The 23,760-nt window shown below is 33.7% G+C and overlaps 1 protein-coding gene across 1 annotated transcript in view; it reads left to right on the forward strand.

Moving 5' to 3' along the window:
* The window catches only part of HTR2C (5-hydroxytryptamine receptor 2C), a 295,289-nt gene that overhangs the window by 216,762 nt on the left and 54,767 nt on the right, over nt 1–23,760 (forward strand). The window contains exon 4 of the mRNA XM_036227088.1: nt 2,802–3,002. Coding sequence (XP_036082981.1) covers nt 2,802–3,002 — 201 coding nt within the window. The remainder of the gene's footprint in view (nt 1–2,801; nt 3,003–23,760) is intronic.

Consider the following 23,760-nt stretch of genomic DNA (forward strand, 5'->3'; position numbering starts at 1 on the left):
TGAGCAGAAGCTTTTTAATTTGAAGTAGTCCCATTCGTTTATTTTTGCTTTTATTTTTCTTGCCTTTGAGATCAAATTCATAAAATCCTCTTTAAGCCCAAGGTCTCTGAGTTTAGTTCCTATGTTTTTTTCTATACATTTTATTGTTTCAGGTCTTATATTCAGGTCCTTAATCCATTTTGAGTTAATTTTGGTGTGTAGTGATAGACAACAGTCTAGTTTCATTATTTTGTTGGTGGCTTTCCAGTTTTCCCAGCACCATTCATTGAAGAGGCTTTCCTTTCTCCACTGTATGCTTTTGGTATTTTTGTTGAAATTTATTTGCCCATATAAACATGAGTTTACCTCTGGACTATTGATTCTGTTCCACTGGTCTTTGTGTCTGTTTTTATGCCAATACCATGCCATTTTGATTATTGTTGCTTTGTAGTATAATTTGAAGTTGGGCAGAGTGATGCCTTCAGCCTCATTATTTCTTCTCAGGATGGCTTTGGTGATTTGGGGTCTTTTGTGCTTCCATACAAATCTGGTGATTTTTTGTTCTATTACTTTAAAGAGTGCCAGTGGGATTTTGATAGTGATTGCATTAAATCTGTATAATGCTTTAGGTAAGAAGGTCATTTCAACAACGCAATGTTGATTCTTCCAATCCAAGAATACAGAATATCATTCCATTTCTTTATATCTTCTTCGATTTCCTTTAATAAGGTCTTATAACTTTTATTATATAATTCCTTCGCATGGTTCATTAAATTTATTCTTAGGTATTTTTGTTTGTTTGTTTCAGTTGTAATAGAAATTATTTTTTCCACTTCTCTTTCTGATAATCATTATTAGGGTATAGGAACACTAGAGCATACCAAAACTTATTGGATATAGCAAAAGCAGCACTCAGAGGGAAATAGCCTAAATTTAGATTTAAAAAGCTAGAAAAGAACAAACAACTCAAACTAGAAAAATAAAGGAAATAATAAAGATTAAAGTGAAGATAATATATAGGGTAGAAACACCAAAGATAACTAAGACCAAATGTTGTTTTTTTGAGAAGTGAACAAACTTAGTAAACCATTAACTAGAGTGACTAAGAAAAAAATAAGAAGACACAAATCACTAAAATTATAAATTAAATCAAAAGGTGGGGTATTATTACCAATTTTACAAAAAATTAAAAATTATAGAAGAATACAATGAAGAATTCTATAACAACAATTCTGAAAAAATGGATGAAATGGACATATTCTCAGAAACACAGGAATTACCAAAAGTGAATCAAGAAGAAATAGAGAACCTGATGAGATTTATAACAATAAAGATATTGAATCAGTAATCAAATGAAGTTTTAACAAGGAAAGTCCAGGGTCAGAAAGTTTCGCTGGAAAATTTTACCAGACATTTAAAGAAGCGTTAACACCAATACTTCTCCAACTCCTAAAAAACAGAGGATGAGGAAATATTTTCTCTCATTTTATGAGACCACCATTATCCAGAAACTAAAGCCAGATAATGACATCACAAGAAAAGATAATTATAGACATTCAATATCACTTGTGAATGTAGATGCAAAATCCTCAACAAAATATTAACCAACTAAATCCAACATCATATTATACGCTATGACCAAGTGGGGTTTATCTCAGGAATGCAAGTGTGGTTCAACATATAATAGAAAAAATATTCCAAAAATAATATAATGTATCACAGTAATAAACCGAAGGTTATAAAAAAATGTGATCATCTCAATTTATACAGAAAAAGCATTTGACAAAACCTATCACTCTTTCTTGATAAAAATATTCAACCAAACAGTAATAGAAGGAAACTTCCTCACCCTGATAAAAGTCATTTATGAAGAGCCCACAGCTAACATACTACTCAATCATGAAAGGATGAAATATTTTCCATTAAGATCAAGGAAAAAACAGGATGCTTCCTTTTACTGTTTCCATTTAATGTTGTACTGGAAATTCTATCTAGAGCAATTAAGCAGAAAAAAAAATAAAAGGCATAGAAAAATGGTAAAAGAAAAAATTATCTCTTTTCACAGATGGCATGACCTTATATAGGGAAAATCCTATAGAATTCACTCACACACAAAAAAACAAATCTAATAAATTTAGCAAAGTTGAAGAATACAAGATTAACACATGAAAAACAGTTATAGTTTTACACTAGCAATGAACAGTCCATAAAGTAAATTAAGAAAACAATTACATTTACAGAATCAGCAAAAATATCTCAACTGATAAGGACATTAGCCATAAAAAGGGATGAAATATTGATACAAGCTACAAAATGGATGAACCTCAAAAGAGAATGCTGAGTGAAAGAAGCCAGACACAAAAAGTCACCTATTTTATGATTCCATTTATATGAATTATGAAGATTAGCTAAATCCAGAGACAAAAAAAAGCAGATTAGAGATTATCAGAGGATGGGGGAGTTAAGAATGGGGAGTGACTGCATAGGGAGTAGTGGTTTCCTTTCTGAATGATGAAATGTTTTGGAGCTAGAAAGTGGTGATGGTTGCATAATATTATGAATGTACTAAATACTACTGGACTTTATACTTTAAAGTGATTAATTTTATGTTCTTTAAGTTTTACCTTGATAAAAAATAATGTAACACTGCAGGTATGACCACCATCATCATCATCATCACCATTACTATGGAAAATGTTTCCCAAATTTCACTTCTTTAACAAGCTTATATTATGAGGGACAAAACAAGTAGACTAAAATTTAAAACTACAGTTAGTATAATTTGAATAATATAATTTTATCTTCTCTCTCTTCTCTTTCAGATTATGTCTGGCCACTACCTAGATATTTGTGCCCCGTCTGGATTTCTTTGGATGTTTTATTTTCTACGGCGTCCATCATGCACCTCTGCGCTATCTCGCTGGATCGGTATGTAGCAATACGTAATCCTATTGAGCATAGCCATTTCAATTCACGGACTAAGGCCATCATGAAGATTGCTATTGTTTGGGCAATTTCTGTAGGTAATTAACTTTCTTGGCCATTAGAATTGCAGCGGCTATGCTCAATATCTTTGGATTATGTACTGTGAACAACGAACAGACGTCGACTGGTAACATTTGCGTATAATCGGGACTTTTCTATTTAATAATTATTCTTAACCTATTTATCTAATACTTAGGTTAACAATAATAAAATGCAATGTATATGAATATTTAAATGAAAATTTTTCATTTGTGCTACTAAATTATTTTATGCATCAATATGCCAATGAATTCTGCAACACAGACCAAACTTTTCAGATATTAAAACAATTTGAAGGTGACAAAGATACACAGCATATCTAATTTTTTAAAAAAATAAAGCACTTAAGTCTTATAAATATAAATCTATCCCAAAATATTAATCTCGATATTTTTATTCTATTTACATATCTTCTTCAGTAAAAAAAAAATAATAATGCAAGAGGAACCTTCATGAAGTAAACATGTCTAAATTTATGCTGTTAATCAACCTAAAATATATTATTCCTTTCCATTTTCAAATAGCTTATTGGATTTCGGTTATATAGAAAGCGAAAAAGAAACCTCGTGATTTCTTCAAAGATTTGGAAGAGGTTGAAGAGAAATGATCATCTCATTGCTTATATTTCAGATATTCATAAATGCTTTACCAATGCTATAATACAGGAGCTCGAGGCCAGAAACTTGCACATGGGCCTTGGATATTCCAAAAAACCACCGTGAGGGCCAGCAGAGTGAGACATACTATTTATTACTTGCAGTACAATGAGGCTTCAGCACTTGTTCAGTTGGAGCTCCAGGAAACGGCAGCCAGCCAAGACCAGGCATTGCTTTATATGTGAGCAGAGAGGAGGGAAATTGCTTCGTCCCAGGAAACAAGGGTCTACCCACGTGGATGAGAGCCAGATGTGCTGCCTAGCTAGTGTTGGGGAAGACGGGACCAGCCATATCCTGGAGCAGAGCAGGGAGGCAATGTCCATAGGAATGACCAAAGTGGCTGATAGTGCCCATGGAATCAACAGAAAGTGTCCTTGGGGGCAAGCACAGCCAGGAGAACACTTTGTTCATTGTCCTCATTGGGGCTGCTGACCCAGCAGTCCTCTTTGCCTCTTGTGTCTGTGGATGGGCTATTTGAATTAACTCCAAAAATGCTAATATTCAAAACACAAAATTTCACCCATTAGAATGTAAGGGCTTTTATAATCATCATGTTCCTCTTTTCCTTTTCCAGTCAGAACTTATATTTATTGTCTCATTAAATAATTCCTCTTCAAAGTTATATTTCTATACAATCTTCACTGATATTATCTAAAGATTTTGACTCTGGGCTTATCTCAAATATAAATTTATTTAACTTTTAAAATTATTCTATTGTAGGTGAATATATATATATTTTATTGGATAAAATGCAATCAAATATACACCCCCCCCAAAAAAAAAGTGAATCTATATACACAATTTGACCTACATATTCAAGGGCTCACAGATTTTACCTCCTCCACTCCAAAAAGCTCATCTGAAAAGATACCAATTCTTATGGTGTTTATGAAGGAAATACAGGACTAAGTCAATTCAGGATATTAGGGACATCCACTTCTAGTAATGACAGACTGAGTATTTTTTTAATTACTCCTGTGCTAAAAACAACTAAAAATATAGGGAAAAAATACTGTAAGCTTTGAAAAAGCTAGTAAGATAGTGAAGGACCTAGAGAAAAAGACAGAAATCCAGGAAAAGTGACTACGATTTTTGGGTCATTTGCCAGTGATGCATTTTCAGATCTGAGGATGTGACTTACAGCTGAGAAGCTTGTTTCACAATGTCATGGACAAAAGAGAACCAGAGTAGGAATAGAGAGCCTGGCACAGGTCAACCAACTGAAACTTATTTTTTGGATCCCAAAGGCCTATACATTATAAATAAGAGTGGATCAGGATTATACCACTCCTGACATGGAATTCAGGACTGGCTCAAATCACTTCTGTAGCCAAGAAAAATCTTAAGTTTGGAAATTGAGTTAAGGTGATTTTGTATTCTTCATGTTTGCAATTTTGGGGGTATAAACAAAAAGAAATATTATCTTAGGCTTTAAATTATTTCTTTCAATAATTTTAAATTCAGTAATTAGAATACAATTATAAAAAGACACATGAAAATACAAGGCAGCATGAACCAGATATATCACAATGAAAGATAATAAAAATGAACCTATAGACACTCAAGATAGTTGAATCACCTGACATAGACTTTAAACAACTATTTGTAATGTTGACAAAGAAATTACAAGCTGAACTTAAATATTTCAGCAAGAAACTGCAAACTATAAAGAATAACATTTAAGATTTGAAAAAAAAAAACCTAGAAAAGCTAGGAATTGAACCTAACATGAAAACCTAACATGAAAACTCAAGGGAAGATTAGACATGGCTAAAGAGAGCATTACTGGAAGTTGGTTAGAAGAAATTGTGATGAATGAAGAAAGAAAAACTGGAAGAACAGAAAAGAGGTGAGAGAATAAAAAGACAGTAAACATATAATATAAAGTGAGAAGTGTTCCACAAGTTGCTAAAAGAATGGCAGAAAAGCAACATTTGAAGAAATAATGGCTTTTAGAATTGATGAAAGACATTGATTCTCATGTTTAACAAGCTCAGCAGGTTTCAAGCAGAATGAATAAAAAGAAAGCAACATTTAGACTTATCACAGTGATATTGCAGAAAAAATATTAACATTAAATGAAAAAAGATCAACTTCAATAGAGCAACAATATGATAGATGAATGTCTTTTCAACAGCAACAATGAAAGCTAGAAGATATTGAAATTAGAGTGTTAATATGCTAATAAAAAAGTGAATGCTAAATTAGAACCATATTCTCAGAAAAATTATACCTCAAGAATTGAAGTGAAATAAAGATATTATCAGACAAGAGAAACTAAGAGAACATGCCAAAAGCAAACTCACTTAAGTAAATACTAAAGGATTTTTTAAAACAAAAGACATGAAAGATGCCAGAAGCAATCAAGAGCAATGAAAATAATAACTATGTGGTTAAATATAAATAAATATTGTCTGTACAAAACAGTAACAATAATGTCTTCTGGAACTCAAAATATTTATGGAACTAAAATATACAAAACAATAACATATAGGTAAAAAAGATTGAAGGTAAACTTTTTCATTGTTCAGGAGAAATATATATTTAATATTAAGATTTGATGACTTGAGTATATAATTTGTCATATGTTCAGAGTAATCACTAATATAAAAGGAAAGTTTGACTTTCAAATTTACAAAGGAATATTAGAGTATAATGAAACAAATCCAAAAGGAGGCAATAAAAGGTAGAAAAAGGAACACAGATCAGGTGGGAAAACATAAAAACTCATATTAAGATGACAGAAATAAAACCAAATACAGTTGATGCTTGAATAATGCAGAATTAGATACAAGAACCACCTCCGGCGTAACTGAAAATCCATGTATAACTTTGGACACCCCCAAAATTTTACTCCTAATAGCCTAATATTGACTTTCCCAATAATATAAACAGTTGGTTAACACATATTTTGTATGTTAAATGTATCATACACTATATTCTTACAACGAAATAAGCCAGAGAAAAAATGCTATTAAGAAAGTCGTAAGGAAGAAAAATATTAACAGTGCTGTATTTATCGATACTGTAAGTTTATGTGATATGTTTATAAGATGAATCATTTTTGTTAGTACCTACATCAGTAATAACATACATAACACAAAACAATGTAGATGTTATATGGATAACTAATACTAGACATCAACAATGAAAAGATAATGTGTAAAAGAAATTCATATTTATTTACAGCTATAATCATTCATGCATTAAGTATGAAGAAGCAACAATATGATTGCTTTAGATAACCTAGCATAATTGATATGATTGCTTTATGGTAGCCTAACCTATTCATTAATGAATGAATTGTTATAAAACTTTTACAACGTATGGTATTACAGTTATATTCATAATACAGTATCAGAAACATTCTTATATCTTTTAGAATCACTTACCTGTGATGATAGACTAATATGCTCTTTATCTAATTATGAGAGGTATATTGTATGGTAATGTAATTCTTTGAAAGCAAAGTTATAAAACAGTAAGAAAATTAATACATTATTAATTTTATATTAAATGTCAGTCACAAGTCTTGTGCACAGTGCTCTACACGATGATTACTTAGGCAATGATAATGATACAAAAACAATTCTTAAAATTTTTGCCATAAAGTATTAGATTTTCACATAAAGACACTCATAACACAACATATGAGTTTAACTGCACAGCCCAATGATTATTTACTATTCATTTAGTGGAATTGGATTATCGTAAAGGTCTTCATTTTGTCCTCTTCATGTTGAGTATACTGAGGAAGAGGAAGAAAAGAATCGGGTTGGTATTGCTTTCACCATGATGGCAGAGGCAGAAGAGGTGAAGGAGGTAGAAAAGGAGGCAGAAGAGGCAAGCACATTTGGTATAACTTTATGGAAATACACCATAATTTCTGACCGACGTTTTGCTTTTTTATTTCTCTAAAAATGTTTCTATACTGTACCAATCTTTCTTCCACCATTTGCTTTAGATTCATTGTCCATATTATAGAAGGATTTCTGTCATAAAAAAAGTTGAAAAGTCTTGAATAATTAAAACCTATCTGCCATATTGTCTAATAACATCTGGTACTGCTTTTTCTGTCTTCTTCCTCATCATCTGGCACTGGTTTGGAAGCATGCATCTTCATCAAGTCACCTCCTGTTAAATCCTCTGCTGTGGTGTTTATTAGCTCTTGAATTCCTCCAAGATCCATACCGTGAAACATTTCACCCCTTCCCCACCTTTTTGTCATATCCACAATCTTTTTCACTATTTCCATGTTTTTGCTCTGTTGTAAATCCTATGAAATCATGCGCAACACCTGGACACAGTCTTCTACAACAGAAATTTATTGTTTGGGGCTTGATGGCTTTCACAGCTTTTTCTATAACTGCGATAGCATCTTCGGTGGTGTAATCCTTCCAGACTTTCATAATGTTCTATCAGGATTATTTCTGATAGTGTTGACAATCTTTTCCATAGAATATCATGTATAGTGAGTCTTAACGGTCCTTACGACTCCCTAATCTAGCAGCTGAATTAGAGACATGTTTAGGGGCAAGTAGGTCACTTTGATGCCTTTGGTGTTGAATTCATATGTTTCTGGGTGGCCAAGGGCATTGTTCATATTAAAAAAACTTGAAAAGGCAATCCCTTATTGGTAAAGTACTTCCTGACCTCAGGGACTAATCAATGGAACCAATCCAGAAAAAGGGTTCTCATTGTCCAGTTCTTCTTGTTATACAACCAAAAGACTGGCAGCTGGTGTTTATCTTTTCCCTGTGAATTTTGTAGATTAGCAGCTTTATAGATAAGGGCAGTGATATGCACTTTTTGCAAAAAGTATATGCCTGGCATTGCTGAAGCAATGGCTTTATGAATTTTTTTCTTTTTAAAAAATGGTCCTTACACTGGATTCATTTATCTTGAAATGGCAGGCAATTGTAGCTGCAGCCCTCAATCTACGGTACATATCAAGCAGTTCAACTTTTTCTTGTAATATCATGACTTTGCTTTTTGGGAGCATTTCCAGTATCACTAGTGGTACTTCATATGGGTTTACGGTATTGCATGAAACATGGTGAAAAATATGCAAGAACTGTGAGACCACTTTTTACTGTGATGTGCAATTTATTAAAGAGGTGAATTGCTCATGCAGAGATGATTAGCATCATATGGCATTTTAAGAAGATACTGGCAACATTTGAGCTCATCACAATAGTAACAGGAGGTAGCTATAAAATTATTACAGTCATACAGTGTGTACTATAGTTAATTTTATGCAGTTATGATTTAAATAATCCATCCTTAAGTTTGTTCACATTTTCTCCACTACAAATGGCACCATGTACAGTCTGTAAGAGTGTGGATAACTTTTGGTAAATTTTAACTTTTTATAATATATTTGTGTGTATGTTATGGTAGCAAACAATAAAATAGACTAGTCTCTACATATATTTTATGCATTCATGAAATATCTTTTTCCTTATTTTTTGAAATTTCCATACTATGCAGTTCATCTGCAAGTTTTTTCAAATATCCCAAATCTCTAAAATATTTTCCAATGTATTTATTGAAAAGTTCCATGTATAAGTGGGCCTATGCAGTTCAAAGTCATGTTTTTGAAGGTCTACTGTATATCCATACTTTTATTCATTGTAAATGGAACTAAATATTCTATATCTGTCAGACAGAATTTAAAAACATAATCCAAATATTTGTTTATATGAGGCATATCAATAAGAAAAGTAAGGGATAAAAAAAGTACTCTACATAAACACTAACCAACCCAATCATTGTGTAGCTATATTAGTAATCTGTCAGAATAGACTTTTCAGCAAAAAAAAATAATTATTTTTTAAAAGAGGTTATTTTATAATGATGAAATATTTAATTCATTTTGAATGCCATATGATGCTAATAATATAATAAACTTGTATATACATGATAATATGGCCAAAACTTTACTAAATCAAAAATGGAAGCAATTATAAGGACAAATAGAAAAATCTCTTTATCATCTGGCTTATTAGAAGATAGCTAAATTCACATCACAGCTTTTGCATCTAATCTGCTGCAATGAGATGCTTTGGTTGAATTATGTGAAGAAAACACATATCCTCATATATGAAAGTATTTTAATAATGTTTTTGGATAATAGTGAACATTCTTCTTTGATACTGCACAAAAATTCAGCAGGTGGTAGTTTCTGCAGCTTAGTTGGAATGTGCAATTGTAAAACATATCACTGAATGTGTCATATGCCATTAATTTAGATTACACTTGTCTTCTTGCACTCTGAATACATGTTTTATTCATACTTTATTTTCTAATATCAAGCATAGATCATTTGGAAAATATTTGTTCTCTGAGTTGTGTAGATTTTCCAAATGTTAAAACAATATAAAAAAATTGCATGCATTAATAATCCCTACCAATCTTATCAGAAAAGTCTCTAAATTTTGGAAAATGTCACACTCTCAGGGATAGACATGAGTTTTCCAAAATTCCAACATTCACTTGAAAATTTAAATTTTATTATTAGCAGCAAATACCATCTGTTTTGTCCCTGACATGACAGGTTCACTCATTCGTTTTTGAGAAAATATCTGCAAAATATCTAAGTATGAGTAATGCAAGTGTATCTGGAGGTCATTCTTTCAAGTAAAAACATTATTCCATAAAAAAATGGGGGCTATTTTACCTTCCAACTCCAACAATTGTATGAGTGCTTATCCTCAAAGCAAACATCTTATATATCAGAATGCAGCAGAACTGCTCTATGTATAGTTCCATCTCATCACATGGATTATTAAAATAGTCAAAATATAATACAATTATTTTTTACTGCTTCATCAAAGACATTAAGTAAAACTGGCCATTTATTTTTTCCTGAAAGTGTGGTGGGGAACAATCCAATTACTGCTTGTGTAATTTGATGTCAACAGCCTAGTTCATGCTAAGGCACAAGCAGTTTTATCAACTATTATTTTGTACCACCAATAAAAATGTTAACACAGTAAAAACAGCAAATAAAACATTAATATTATTATGGAAGTAGTTTTGACTTCACAAAACCATAGAAAGACTTGTAGAAACACCCTAGTATCTATGGACCATAATTTAAGAACTATATTTCCAACTCTTGCTCTATCCACAGCATTTAAAGCAGATGAGGATGCTTTTCTCATAATTCTCTCTTCCTCTGCAAGCTATAGACATCATTTTTCTTAGGTTTTCTTTTCTCCTATTTTTCCATCTGCTCCTAATAATTTTCTACATTTTCTGCTTTACTCTCACTCTTCCCCAGGATCCGGTTCTTTCCAATTGCTTATACAGTTTCCCCGGTTTATTTCATCCACAGAAAATAACTAAAATCTATCTACTGATAACTATTAAATAAATATTTCTAATTATTTATATCTAGATTATATTTATATATACATATATATCTAGCTTAAATTAGGTATAGAGAGGTTGGATATATATCTCAAATGCCAACTCAACAAGACTGAACTCATTACCTTTCTCCATCTCCATTTTCCCTCCTATATTTTTGTTTCTCAAGTGAACATCATCTCCCACTTACCCCTAAAGAAAACAGAATTATTTTAGATGCTTTCTTTTTCTCCTCTAAGCCATCTACACAACCTGGCCTTAATATTTTCCCTTAATATTTCTAACATTTCATCCTCTCCATTCTTTCACTTGCATTCTTAGTTTAAGCCTTTATTATTAATCTTTTATATATCCACACCTCCTTCTCACCTTTCTCAGTGGAAGAGATGGTTCTTGCCATATCTGAGACACATGTTCACTTCCTTAAGATCTAGGTGTACCCATGAAAACAAGAATTAAAATTCTTCAAATTGCCATGTTCACACATTGAATTTTTTCAGACTTTTTTTTAGCATTTCTCTGTGCTTTCTTTGTTTTCTAACTTGTTTGACTTCTTAATCGTCTTGCTCTTGCATGTTGGCTCATCCTTCTTCTTTATCCAGGACCATTTTGTGTTGCAACACAAAATTCTCTACCATATTAGTGGTTTAGTTATTTGGACACCCAATAAGGCATGGCTTTAAGAAATTTTTGCCCAACTTCATGACTCATTAATAGTCATGTTTCACAAACTCAACCAATGCCCTCAAAATATCTTCTCTATCTCATTTTTCAAGAATACTGTTTATATCATTTTCACCTTAGGCCCGTGGTTCAAACCTCTGTGAATATGTCTGTGTTCTAATGTCTGTGAATAGAGTTCAGGGTATCTATGAATTTTAACCTCTTTTAATTTTAAGTGTAACATGTACAATAAAGTACACATATCTTAAGTTTAAAGCTTGATGAAGTTTTACGGATGTATATACGTCACTGTAATAAAAACACAGTAAAAGATACAGAATATTCCAAATACCTGGAGGAATATCTATGGCCCCCTGTCTGTCAGTAATTCCTTATGGATTGCCACTATACTGACTTCTGTAACTTCAGATGAGTTTTGCCTGTTTTGGAACATCATATAAATGGAAGCTCATCATATGTACTCTTTTATGTGTTCTTTTGAGTCTGACTTCTTTCAATCAATAGTGCTTCAGTATGATCCATCTATGTTGTTGCATTTATTAGTAGTTAGTTCTTTTTCAGTGCCACAGTGTTCCATTGAATAAATATATGAAACTAAATTTACCTTCTTAATATTGATAAACATTTGGTTTGTTTCCAGTGTTTGACTATTATAAAGTTGCAAAGAATTAAGTGTTGATGTTTTCCTGATGGTTAAAAACATTTATTTCTGTTGTACTTATACCCAAAAGAGAAATCTGAGTATCATTTGCAAGTTCTATAGTAAATACTGTCTAAAATTTTTCCAAACTGCTGTTATCCATCCACAAAACCAGCAACCATATTAGAGATAAAAAGAAATGTAATGTAAGAAATGTAAAAAAAAAAGTGTTTGCCAAAAATTAGTACTTGATTTGGAACAAACATAAGCTTTCTATTATGGTTGGGCAGTAAATATTTGGGGGCCACATATAGTCTCTATTGCATATAATTTTTCTCACCTTTTAAAAGTGTAAAACAATTCTTAATCCACAAAACAGACTGCAGACCAGATTTGGTCCATGAGCCACAGATTACAAAACACTAGTTTTAATAATTAAATATACTTGATTTGCTAGTATTTTATTTAAGATTTTTACATCTGTATTCATCACAGATATTAGAGTGCAGTTTTCTTTTCTTATGTTATCCTTACCAAGTTTAGGTATCAGATTAATGTTGGCCATATAAAATGAATTAAGAAACATTGTTTCTTCTTCCATTTTTTGAAGAGTTTAAGAACAGATATTAAATCATCTTTTAAAGTTTGATAGAATTCACTAGTGAAGTTTTCTGGTCCTGGACATTGACTTTGGGGCGGGGGTGGGGGCGGGTTGAATGATTGTTTCAATTTCCTTACTGTTGATTGGTTTATTTAGATTTTCCAGTTCTTCACAATTCAGTCCTGGAAATATTTCTAAGAACTAGTCCATTTCTTCTAAGTTATTGAACTTGGTGGCATATAGTCTTTTATAGAATTCTCGTATGATCCTTTGTATTTCTGTGGTATCGGTCATAAATTTTCTTTCATTTCTGATTTTGTTTATTTGTGTATTTTCTCTTTTTTCCTTAGTGAGTCTAGCCAGGGGTTTGTCAATTTTATTGATCTTTTCAAAAAAACAGCTCTGTGTTGCATTATTTTTTTCTATTGTCTTTTGGTTTCAATTTCATTTAATTCTGTTCTAATTTTGATTATTTCCTTCTTTCTGCTAACTTTGGGCTTCATTTGTTTTTTTAGTTTTTTTAAGACGATGTGTTAGGTTGTTTATTTAGGATCTTTGCTGTTTCTTGAATAGGCCTGTAATGATATGAACTTTCTTCTTATTACTGCTTTTGCTATATTCCAAAACTTTTGATACGTTGTATTTTCATTCTCGTTTGTGTCTATGTATTTTTTGGTTTTTACTTTTATTTCTTCTTTGACACAGGCATTTTTTAGTAGCATGTTACTTCATCTCCACATATTTGCGATTTGTTTTCTGCTTTCTTTTTGCAGTTTATCTCCATTTTTACAGCGTTGTGGTTGGAGAATATGCTTGGTATGGTTTCAATCTTCTTAAATTTTCTGAGGTTAGTTTTTTGTGCCAACATATGGTCTATCCTCAAGAATGTTCCATGTGCATTAGAAAAGAATGCATAAACTGCTATTTTGGGATGAAAAGCTCTGAAAATGTCAATTATGTCCAATTGGTATACTGTATCATTTAAGGATGTTATTTCCTTATTGATTTTATGTTTGGATGATATGTCCATATCCAACAGTGGTATATTTAGGTACCCTAATATAATTGTGTTTTGTGAGTTTCTCTCCTTAGTTCTGTTAATAGTTGCTTTAAATATTTCGGTGTTCCCTGACTGGAAGTGTATATATTGATAAGTGCTATGTCTTCTTCATGTATGGTCCACTTTGTAATTATGAAGTGTCTATCTTTGTCTCTTATTAGATTTTTTTTTATTTTGATATCTGTTTCTTCAGATATAAGTATGGCTTCACCTGGTTTTCTCTGGATGCCATTTACTTAGAGTATTGTTTATTGGTACAACCACTATAGAAAACAGGTTGGAGGTTTCTCAAAATATTAAGAATAGAATTACCATATGACCCAGCAATCCTCTTCAGAGTATGTACCCCAAAAGTTTGAAAACATTTATCCATAAAGATATATGCACCCCGATGTTCATTGCACCATTTTTAATCATGGTCAAGACATGTAATCAAAGTGTTTTTTAATAGATGATTGAATAAAAGATTGATACAGATATGCAATAGAATATTATTCAGCCATAAGAAAAGATGAAACACTGCCATTTGTGGCAACATGGATCGATCTTGAGATTATCATGCTAAGTAAAATCGGTCAGACAGAAAAAGTTGTGAACCATATGATTTCACTCATATGTAGGATATAAAACTGGAAGCAACAAATAAACAAAACAAACAAAAACTCATAGATGTAGACATCAGTTCAGTGTTTACCAGAGGGAAAGAGGGGAGAAGGAAGGCAAATAAAGGTAATGGAGGTCAAATATATGGTGACAGAAAGAGATTTAACTTTGGGATGGTGAATACACAATGCAATATACACATAATGTATTAGTGAATTGTACACTTAAAACTTATTTAATTTTATTAACCAATATTACCCAATAAATTTAATTTAAGAAATAGTAATTAAATGTGTTCTGGTAAGTGTATAGTGATAGTTTCATTTCAGTATTTATCATTCAGTTTTTCTCAATATCTATTGACTAATAATGTTGAACACTATTTCTTATGTTTTTTTAAATTTTATTTAGATGTGCTCTTTTATATATTGTTGTATGTATCTTTTCTAGCCATTTGCCTTTTTTCAACTTTACTGTATTTTTTATTGGTTTATAGAGGGTTTTTAAAAATGTTTTACATGAATCCTTTTCCAAATATGTATATTCAAACTATTCTCTCCCAGTCTGCATTTAGTTTTTCACTCTCTTAGTCAACTACATTTGTCAGTGTTTAATAGCCAGTAATTTTTGTGTCCAATTTAAGAAAAAAATATCTATCCAAAGTTTAAGACAATGGACCTCTCAGTTTTTGGTTTTGCTTTGTTTTTTCTAATAGCTTGATGATCTTAGCTTTCACATTTAGGTCTAATAGCCACCTCGACTTAATTTTTACACCTGAAATGAGCTAGAAATTGGATTTTCTTTCATATCGATATCTAAATGATTCTGCATCATTTGTTAAAAATATTATTCTTCTCCACTGACTTAGAATAGAATCATTCTCATAAATCAGTTGGCCTTATGTATGTTGTTTCTATTGGGCTATATGTTCTGTTTTATTGGCCTAATATTCTGTCCTCATACCAATATTACAATTTCCTCATTACTATAGGTTTATACTGATTCTTGATATCTAGTAGGTAATTCCTTTAATTATGCTCTTTGTCAAAATTGTTGAGGGTATTCTAAGGCTTTTTCATTTTCATATAAAATCTAAATTATCTTGTTGGTCTCCAAAACAAAACATGCTGTTTTTCCCCCTTCAGGATTATATTGAATCTGTAAACCAGTTAAGTAAGAATTGGCATTTAGACAATATTCTGGCTTCCAATTCATGTACATAAGTATATGTACAAGTAAATATTTTTGTATTTATATGGGCCTTACTTATTTGCTCTGATATATTTTATAGTTTTCAGTTTAGAGATCTCGCACAACTTTGTTAGATTTATCCCTAGATATTTAATTTTATAGAATACTATTGTAAATAGTATTGGTATTTAAAAACATTTCTAAAAGTTTATGGATAGTATATAGAAATAAATTTGATTTCTGTGTATTTAGGATTTCTAAGATTAATTTACAGATTCATTGACATTTTCTACATACCCAGTAATGTCATGATGGCAAATTTATTTCTTCTTTTCCTATCTTAATATGTTCTTTAATTTATTGTTCTTGTGTTATTGCATTGAAATGACTAGCAAAAAAGTATTTAACAAAAGTGGAGATAATGGGCATCTTTTTCTTTCTCCTGAATAGAATAGTAGATAAGTGTTTAATATTTCAACATTAAAAACAACGTTTGTTAGTTGTAGATTTTGTGAAACACCTTTCACCAGATTATGGAAATTCTCTTTTATTCTATATTTGCTGAGAATTTTATCATTAAACAGTTCTAAATTTTATCAAATAATTTTTGTGCATCTATTGGAATGATTATAGATTTTATTTCTTCCTTTCTCCTGTTAGTACAGTAAATTATATAATTTTTTAAACAATAATTAATCTTGCATTATAAGAACAAGTATCGTTTGGTAACGGGGTGTTACTTTTTACTATATTATTGACTTATTTCGATAGTATTTTATTTAAGATGTTTGCATTTATTCTCATTTTAAGTTTAAAAGTGTATACAGTGAAAAGAGAAAAATGGCGAGGATGATAGAGGTTTTGTTCATCCCTCTTGTGAATAAATCAAAGTTGTGACAGAAAAACAGAGCAAACAGCAAGGAAAGTCACCTGGGATCTAGATGAACAGAAGCACTACAACTAGGTAAAGAAATAATTAACCAACCTGCAATGGATATAAGGAATAGGACAGAGGCTGCAGCAGCTGCAGATGCCTCTGAAAGGGGCCATGTCTGCAAGATCAGCTTCTTGAGGGGAACCAGAGGCTTATAGGAGGACACTGAGTTGTCGGAGTGAGGGCCAGAGATGAGGCCCTCTCCTGGACTGAAGTGCCAGCAGAATCCATTGTTCCTCTGTTGAGCCTTCTATCTTCCCAGGGTGTGAACACAGTGCCACCATAGCTGAGTCATCATCAAACTGAATAATAGGTCACTCTGCCCAGAGGAGTCCCTGAAACTCTGTCTCCACAATTCATGGCTCAAGCCACATTCACGTGTGTCCACCATGAGTCAAGTGCTCCTTGCTCGCAGTGCCAAAACTCACACAGGTGCCAGCAGGTCTCGGTTTCTGGTGTGGTTTCTTGAGCCAACTATAAGCACAGCATCTGTGGATTGCTAGCTGAATCTTAACAGGTGGCCCCAGAGGGGCACAGGCTGGGTCTAAACTTGATCTACAGTTGAACCCCTATCAGGACTGTACCAATGGACCCCACTACAGAAACCATGTTAATAAAACCAGGAGACTTGGGAGCTTTGCTTCATACATAAAAAAAGACTCATAAAGGCACCTAATATGGAAAGACAAAGAAGCAGAAACCATATGAAAGAACAGAACAGAGATCTAGAAATGATGGAGTCAAGCAAACTAACAGATGCAGAGTTCAAAACGTTGGTTATAAAGATGCTCAATGAACTTAAGGGAAGTGTAGATTAATTCAGTGAGAACTTTAACAAAGATAAAAAATATAAAAATGGAAATGAAAATTATAAAAGGGAACCAATCAGAAATTAAAAATATATTATCTGAGATGAAGACTGTATTAGAAGGAATCAACAGAATGGATAAAGAAAAAGATTGAACCACAGATATAGAGGGCAGGGAAGCCAAGGACACTCAATCAGAATGACAGGGAAAAAGAAGCCAAGACTATAATAATAATTTTAAAAGCCTATGGGAACTATTAAATGTAAAAATATCTGTCATAAGAGTATCTAAATGAAAAAAAGAAATCGAAGAGCCATTTGAAGAAATATTGATGAGAAACTTCCCTCGCCTGATGAAGGAAATAGACATACAACCACAGGAAGCTCAGAGAGAGTCCCAAGAAAGAGGAGCTCAAAGAAGTCCACAACAAGACACATCATAATTAAAATACCAAAGGTTAAATAAAAAGAGAACTTTGAAGGCAGCAAGAGAAAAGCAGTTAGTTACCTACAAGGGAATGCCTGTATGACTGGCAGCTGATTTCTCAAAAGAAACTGCAGGACTGAAGGGCTTGGCACAAAATTTTCAAAGTAATGAAAACCTAGAATCTACAACCAAGACTTCTTTACCCAGCAAAGCTACTATTTAAAGTCAAAAGACAGATCAAGAGCTTTCCAGACAAAAATAAGAGAAAGGAATTCATGAACACCAAGCCAGTATTACAGGAAATATTGGAGGTCTTCTTTAAGAAGAAAAAAAAATGTGTCAAAAACATGAATAAGGAATAGTAATAACTACATTCCTTTTTACAAGTATCTCAAATCAAAAAGAATTAAGTGCTCCGGGAAAAGGTAGAGTGGCTGAAGGGATAAGAAAACAACCTCTACATATGCTGCCTCCTAGAGACTCCATTCAGATTAAAAGACACACACACATAGACTAAAAGAAAGGGGATGGAAAAAGATATTGCCTTGATGGACCTAGAGGGTATTATGCTGAATGAAATGGGTCAGATTGAGAAAGACAAATATTGCATGATTTCATGTACATGTGGAACCTAAAGAACAAAACAAATTACAACAACAAAAATAGAAATCAACTCATAGATACAGAGACTATTTTGAGGGTTACTAGATGTGTGGGGCTTTGGGAGGACAGTATATAAAGGCAAAGGGTTTAAGAGGTCCAAATGGATAGTAGCAGAATAGACATGGATATGTAGGGTGTAGCATGGGGAAGATAGTTAATAATCTAATAAATATGTAAGGAGAAAAAAAGATACTAGATTTAGTGGGGTAATCACTTTGGTATTTATGTGTATCTCTGATTACTATGCTGTACAACTGAAACTAGTATATTATTGTATGCCAACTATAACTGAAAAAACTTATTCAATTGTACAATGTAAATATGAGCAACTAAGAGTCTATTATATTTCAATAAAGCTGGAAAAAATAAAACATCTGCCAAAAAAAAAGGTGTATTCAGTGTGAGGTAAGGGATGAGATTCATTTTTATACATGATGCTGTCCAATTCTTCCAGCACAATTTACTGAAATTTTATTAGTTACTCATTGAATTGTCATTATTGAACTAACCATATATGCTCTAATCTATTTATGGACTGTTATTCTGATCAATTAATCAATATGTATATTTATGCCAGTTCCACAGTGTCTTAGCAATGTAGCTATAGTAAATACTAAAATTATATAATGTGAATTATATCATTTTGCTCTTCTTTTCAAAACTGTTTTGGATGTCGTAGATCTTTTGCATTTCCATCTAAATCACAGAATTTCATGGTAAATTTTTACCAAAAAAAATTACATAAATTTTGGGTGATATCTCATTAAGTCTATGAATCAATTTGAGGCAAATTGACTTCTTAAAAATGTTGAATAATCTGATTCCTGAATATGGTATATTTAATGTCTCAGCACTGATTTGTGGTTCACATTCTTGCACATATTTTAAAATTATTTCTCTTAATTTTTATCATTTTTTTAAAATTTCAATATCTAATTATTAATTCTTATTACACAGAAATACAATTGATTTTTTTAAATTTTTAGTCATTGTTAATATTTTTAGATCTTTATTGAAATCATAGAAAAATTATTTATTGTTCATATGGAAACTTTTGGCCTTTATATTGTTCTTTTATTCTGGTTTTATTAAAGTATAATAGACGATTAGTCACTTGTATTTACATTGTACAATTCAATGAGTTTTTTCAATTATAGTTGGCATAGAATAATATATTAGTTTCAATTGTACAGCATAGTGATTAGAGATTTACATAACTCACAAAGTGATCACAAACTAAATCTAGTTCCTCTCTTCCCCTTACATTATTAACTATTATCCTTATGCTATACTTCGTATCTCCATGTCTATTTTGGAGCTATCCATTTGCACTCTTTAATCCCTTAGGCCTTTCTCACCATCCCCCCACCCCACCTTCAAAATAGTCTCTGTATTGGTGACTTCATTTCAGTTATTGTTTTTGTTGTTATTGTTCATTTTGTTTTTAGATTCCACATGTATATGAAATCATGTGATAGTTGTCTTTCTTTATCTAACTAAATTCATTCAATGCAATACTCTCAAGTTTCATCAAGGCAATATCTTTTTTCATCCCCTTCCTTTCAGTCCGTATGTGTCTTTTAATCTGAAGTGAGTCTCTTATAAGCAACATATGTAGGTATCTTATTTTCTTGCCAATTCAGTTACCCTGTTTTTTGGTTGGAGCATTTAATTCTTTTCCATTTGAGGTACTTGTCGAAAAGAATGTAGTTATTACCACCCTTTATTCATGTTTTTTTTATATACATGGTTCTTTTTAAAGAAGTCCCTCCAACATTTCCTGTAATACTGAGTTGTTGTTGATGAATTTCTTTAGCTTATTTTTGTCTGGGAATTTCTTTATCTGTCCTTCAATTCTAAAAGATAGGTTTGATGGATAAAGAATTCTTGGTTGTAGATCCCGGGTTTTCATCACTTTGAAAATTTTGTGCCAAGCCTTTCTGTCCTGAAGTTTCTTTTAAGAAATCAGCTGCCAGTCATGTGGGTGCGCCCTTGTATGTAACTAACTGCTTTTCTCTTGCTGCTTTCAAGGTTCTCTCTTTGTATTTAATCTTTGGCATTTTAATTATGATGTGTCTTGGCATGGGCCTCTTTGAGTTCCTCTTTCTTGGGACTCTCTGAGCTTCCTGGAGTTGTATGTCTATTTCCTTCACCGGATAAGGTAAGTTTCCCATCATTATTTCTTCAAATAGCTCTTCAACGACTTGTTTTCCTTCTGGTATCAATATGACAAGGATATTTTTACATTTAATTGTGTCCCATAGGCTCCTTAAATTATTATTATATTCTTGCTTTCTTTTTTCTTGCCATTCTGATAAGAGTGTTCTTGGCTTCCCCTATATCAGTGGTTTGATCCTCTTTTTATCTGCTATATCAGTGGTTTGATCCTCTTTTTAGCCACTCTATTTATTCCATCTTATATACTTTTCATATCAGTTCATGTGTTCTTCATTTCTGACTGATTCCCTTTTATAATTTCCATTTTTATGTTTTATACCTCTTTGTTAAAGTTTTCACTGAATTCATCTGCATTCATTGAGCATCTTAATATAAAGATTTGTCTGTAGTCTGTTTCAAAGAAGGCACTTTTCTTTGTGTTTCCAGTAGGTGGTGTCTAAGCCTCTTGGATCTCTTCTTTATATATTGACTTAAAGTATCTGTTGTAGCTCTTATACGCAGATCCCACTCTCAGACATGCTGGTGTGCGATTTGGGTGATTTTTGTTGAGTTTTAGTTGTTCGGCTTACTGTTGTTTCAAGGGGAGAGATCTGAGGACATCTCTCACTCTGCCATGTGTTCTGTTGAAATGTGGCTCATAGCACTGGTCACCAGCTGGGAATTGAAATGTAGCATACAGGGCTGACTGCTTTTGTAGCGATTGGAAAGGCCACTCACAACAATGGCCACCCAACTGTGAACACTTGGTCCTGAATCACTCATAGCTGAGCTTGGCAGCAAGCCAATAACAGTGCCCCAGGCAGTCTGCAGGTTGAGTGAGGCAGGGTCTCAGAGAGTCAATGGCTGTCAGATCACAACAGCTTCAGTCTTACTGGAAATTTGGTAACTATTGTAAGTTCCCGCAGATGACCCAGATCACAGCAAGACCAACTACTGTCTGGGACTGGCCCACAAGTCCCCGATATCTGTCCAAGTTCATGTTGGCAGCAGCGATCTGACTGACCTTATCTCCAAAATGGGGCTCACAGCGCTGGCCTCTGTTGCTGGGATTAGAAATGCTGCTCACAACAATGTCCACCCCACAGTGAATACTTTACTCTAAATCATTCAGCTCAAGGCTTGGCAGCCAACCATAAACAACTGCCTCCTGCCTCCCCCCTCCCCTCACCCCCCTCCCTCCTTCTTAGACCAGCATCTCCTAATGGCTCTGTGGGAGCGGTCTGCATAATCAAGCTGACGTGGTCTGTAGGGGGGCCGAACTAAGACACAATGGTGGCTGCTTTTCCAGCCCTCTGTCTGACTCCAGGTAATGGAGATTTTTCAGAATGAATCAAGTATGAGTGTCAGACCCACCACCGATGTCCTGGTTGAGTGTCCACAGGTCAGAAAACCTTTGCAGGTATCTTTCAAAGGGACGTCTAGTGGCTCAGTAGTTTTCCATCTCACCCAGATGGCTGGAATCCCCTCTAGTTTCTGTAGTCAGAGTTATTGGAATCTTCTATTCCCTGGGCTGGGACTCTTGGCTGGGGAATCCCCAGATGAGACCAGGATCCCCCTCTCCTTCAGCAGAGCCTCTGTAGCCTCGCTCTCCCTCCTGGTAATCCTCCACTACCCACGGGTGCTGGTCCAGCCTGATTTGGGAGTTTGCCCCTTCTACCGGCTTCAAAGTGGCTCTTTTATATTATTATCAGATGTAGGTGTTATGATCAGCTGGACTTTAGGTGATTCTCCATGTTGATTATTTTGTAATTGGGTTGTAATTTCATTGCGATCCTGGGAGGAGCCGAACCCTGCTTTTACCCAGTGTGCCATCTTCCCAGATCTCCACCAAGCATCTTTATAACCAATGTTTTGAACTCTGCATCTGTTAGATTGCTTGACTCCATTATTTCTGGATCTCCATTCTGTTCCCTCATATGGTTTCTGCTTCTTTGTCTTCCCTTTTGGCTGCCTCTCTGCCTCTGTTTCTATGCACTAAGCAAAGCTCTGAAGTCTCCTGGTCTTACTAGCATGGCTTTCTGTAGTAGATGTCCAGAGGTACAGTCCTGAAAGGAGTTCAGCATCAGTCCTATCAGCTTGTGTCTGGAGCCACCTGTTAAGATTCAGCTAGCAATTCACAGATGCTGTGCTTATAGTTGTATCAAGAAGTCACACCAAAACCTGAGGCCAGCTGCCACCAGTGTGGGTCTTGGGGTTGACTCAGAAAGGAGCACTGGACTCACCCAGGATAAAACTGAATGTGACTTAGGTGAGGCCATGAGTTGGAGGATGTGAAGTTTCAGGGACCCCCCCCCACCTTGGCAGAGCAACCTCTGTTATCCAGTTTGATGATGTCCCCGCTATGGTGGCACTGTGTTCACACATGGGATGATGGAGAGCTCAACAGAGGAACAATGGACACTGCTGGCACTTCCGCCCAGGAGAGAGCCTCATCTCTGGCCCTAGCTCCAACAACTCAATATCTCCCTATATTCCCTGGTGCTTCCGGAACAGCCGACCCAGAGTTATTACTCACAGCAAGTGATTCCATCACTGCAAAATTCCGCTTGTGGACACAGCCCCTTTCAGAGGCCTCTGCAGCTGCTGGCTGCCGGCTATCTCAGACTCTGTCTCCCTTAGCCGCTCAGGATTGGTCAGCTCACATCTTCGCCCCCTTTTACCTTCTACACTTACTGGGTGATGTCTTTTTTCTCTCCCTAGTTGCAGTGTTTCTGTTCATTTTGACTCAGGTGACTTTCCTTGCTATTTGCTTTGTATTTTGATCCCAACGTTGATGTGATCAAAAGAGGAATGAGCAAAGCCTTTATCATCTAGACCATTTTTAGGTGCCTCCTCCACATGATTTTATATTGCCAACTTACTAAGTTCAGTTAATACTTCTAGTAGCTTTTTGTATATTTCTTTATTTTTGACACAGATGTTCATGAAATCTGTAAAT

Source organism: Rousettus aegyptiacus, unplaced genomic scaffold, assembly GCF_014176215.1.
Source record: "Rousettus aegyptiacus isolate mRouAeg1 unplaced genomic scaffold, mRouAeg1.p scaffold_m13_p_9, whole genome shotgun sequence".
In the NCBI taxonomy this organism is placed as follows: Eukaryota; Metazoa; Chordata; class Mammalia; order Chiroptera; family Pteropodidae; genus Rousettus; species Rousettus aegyptiacus.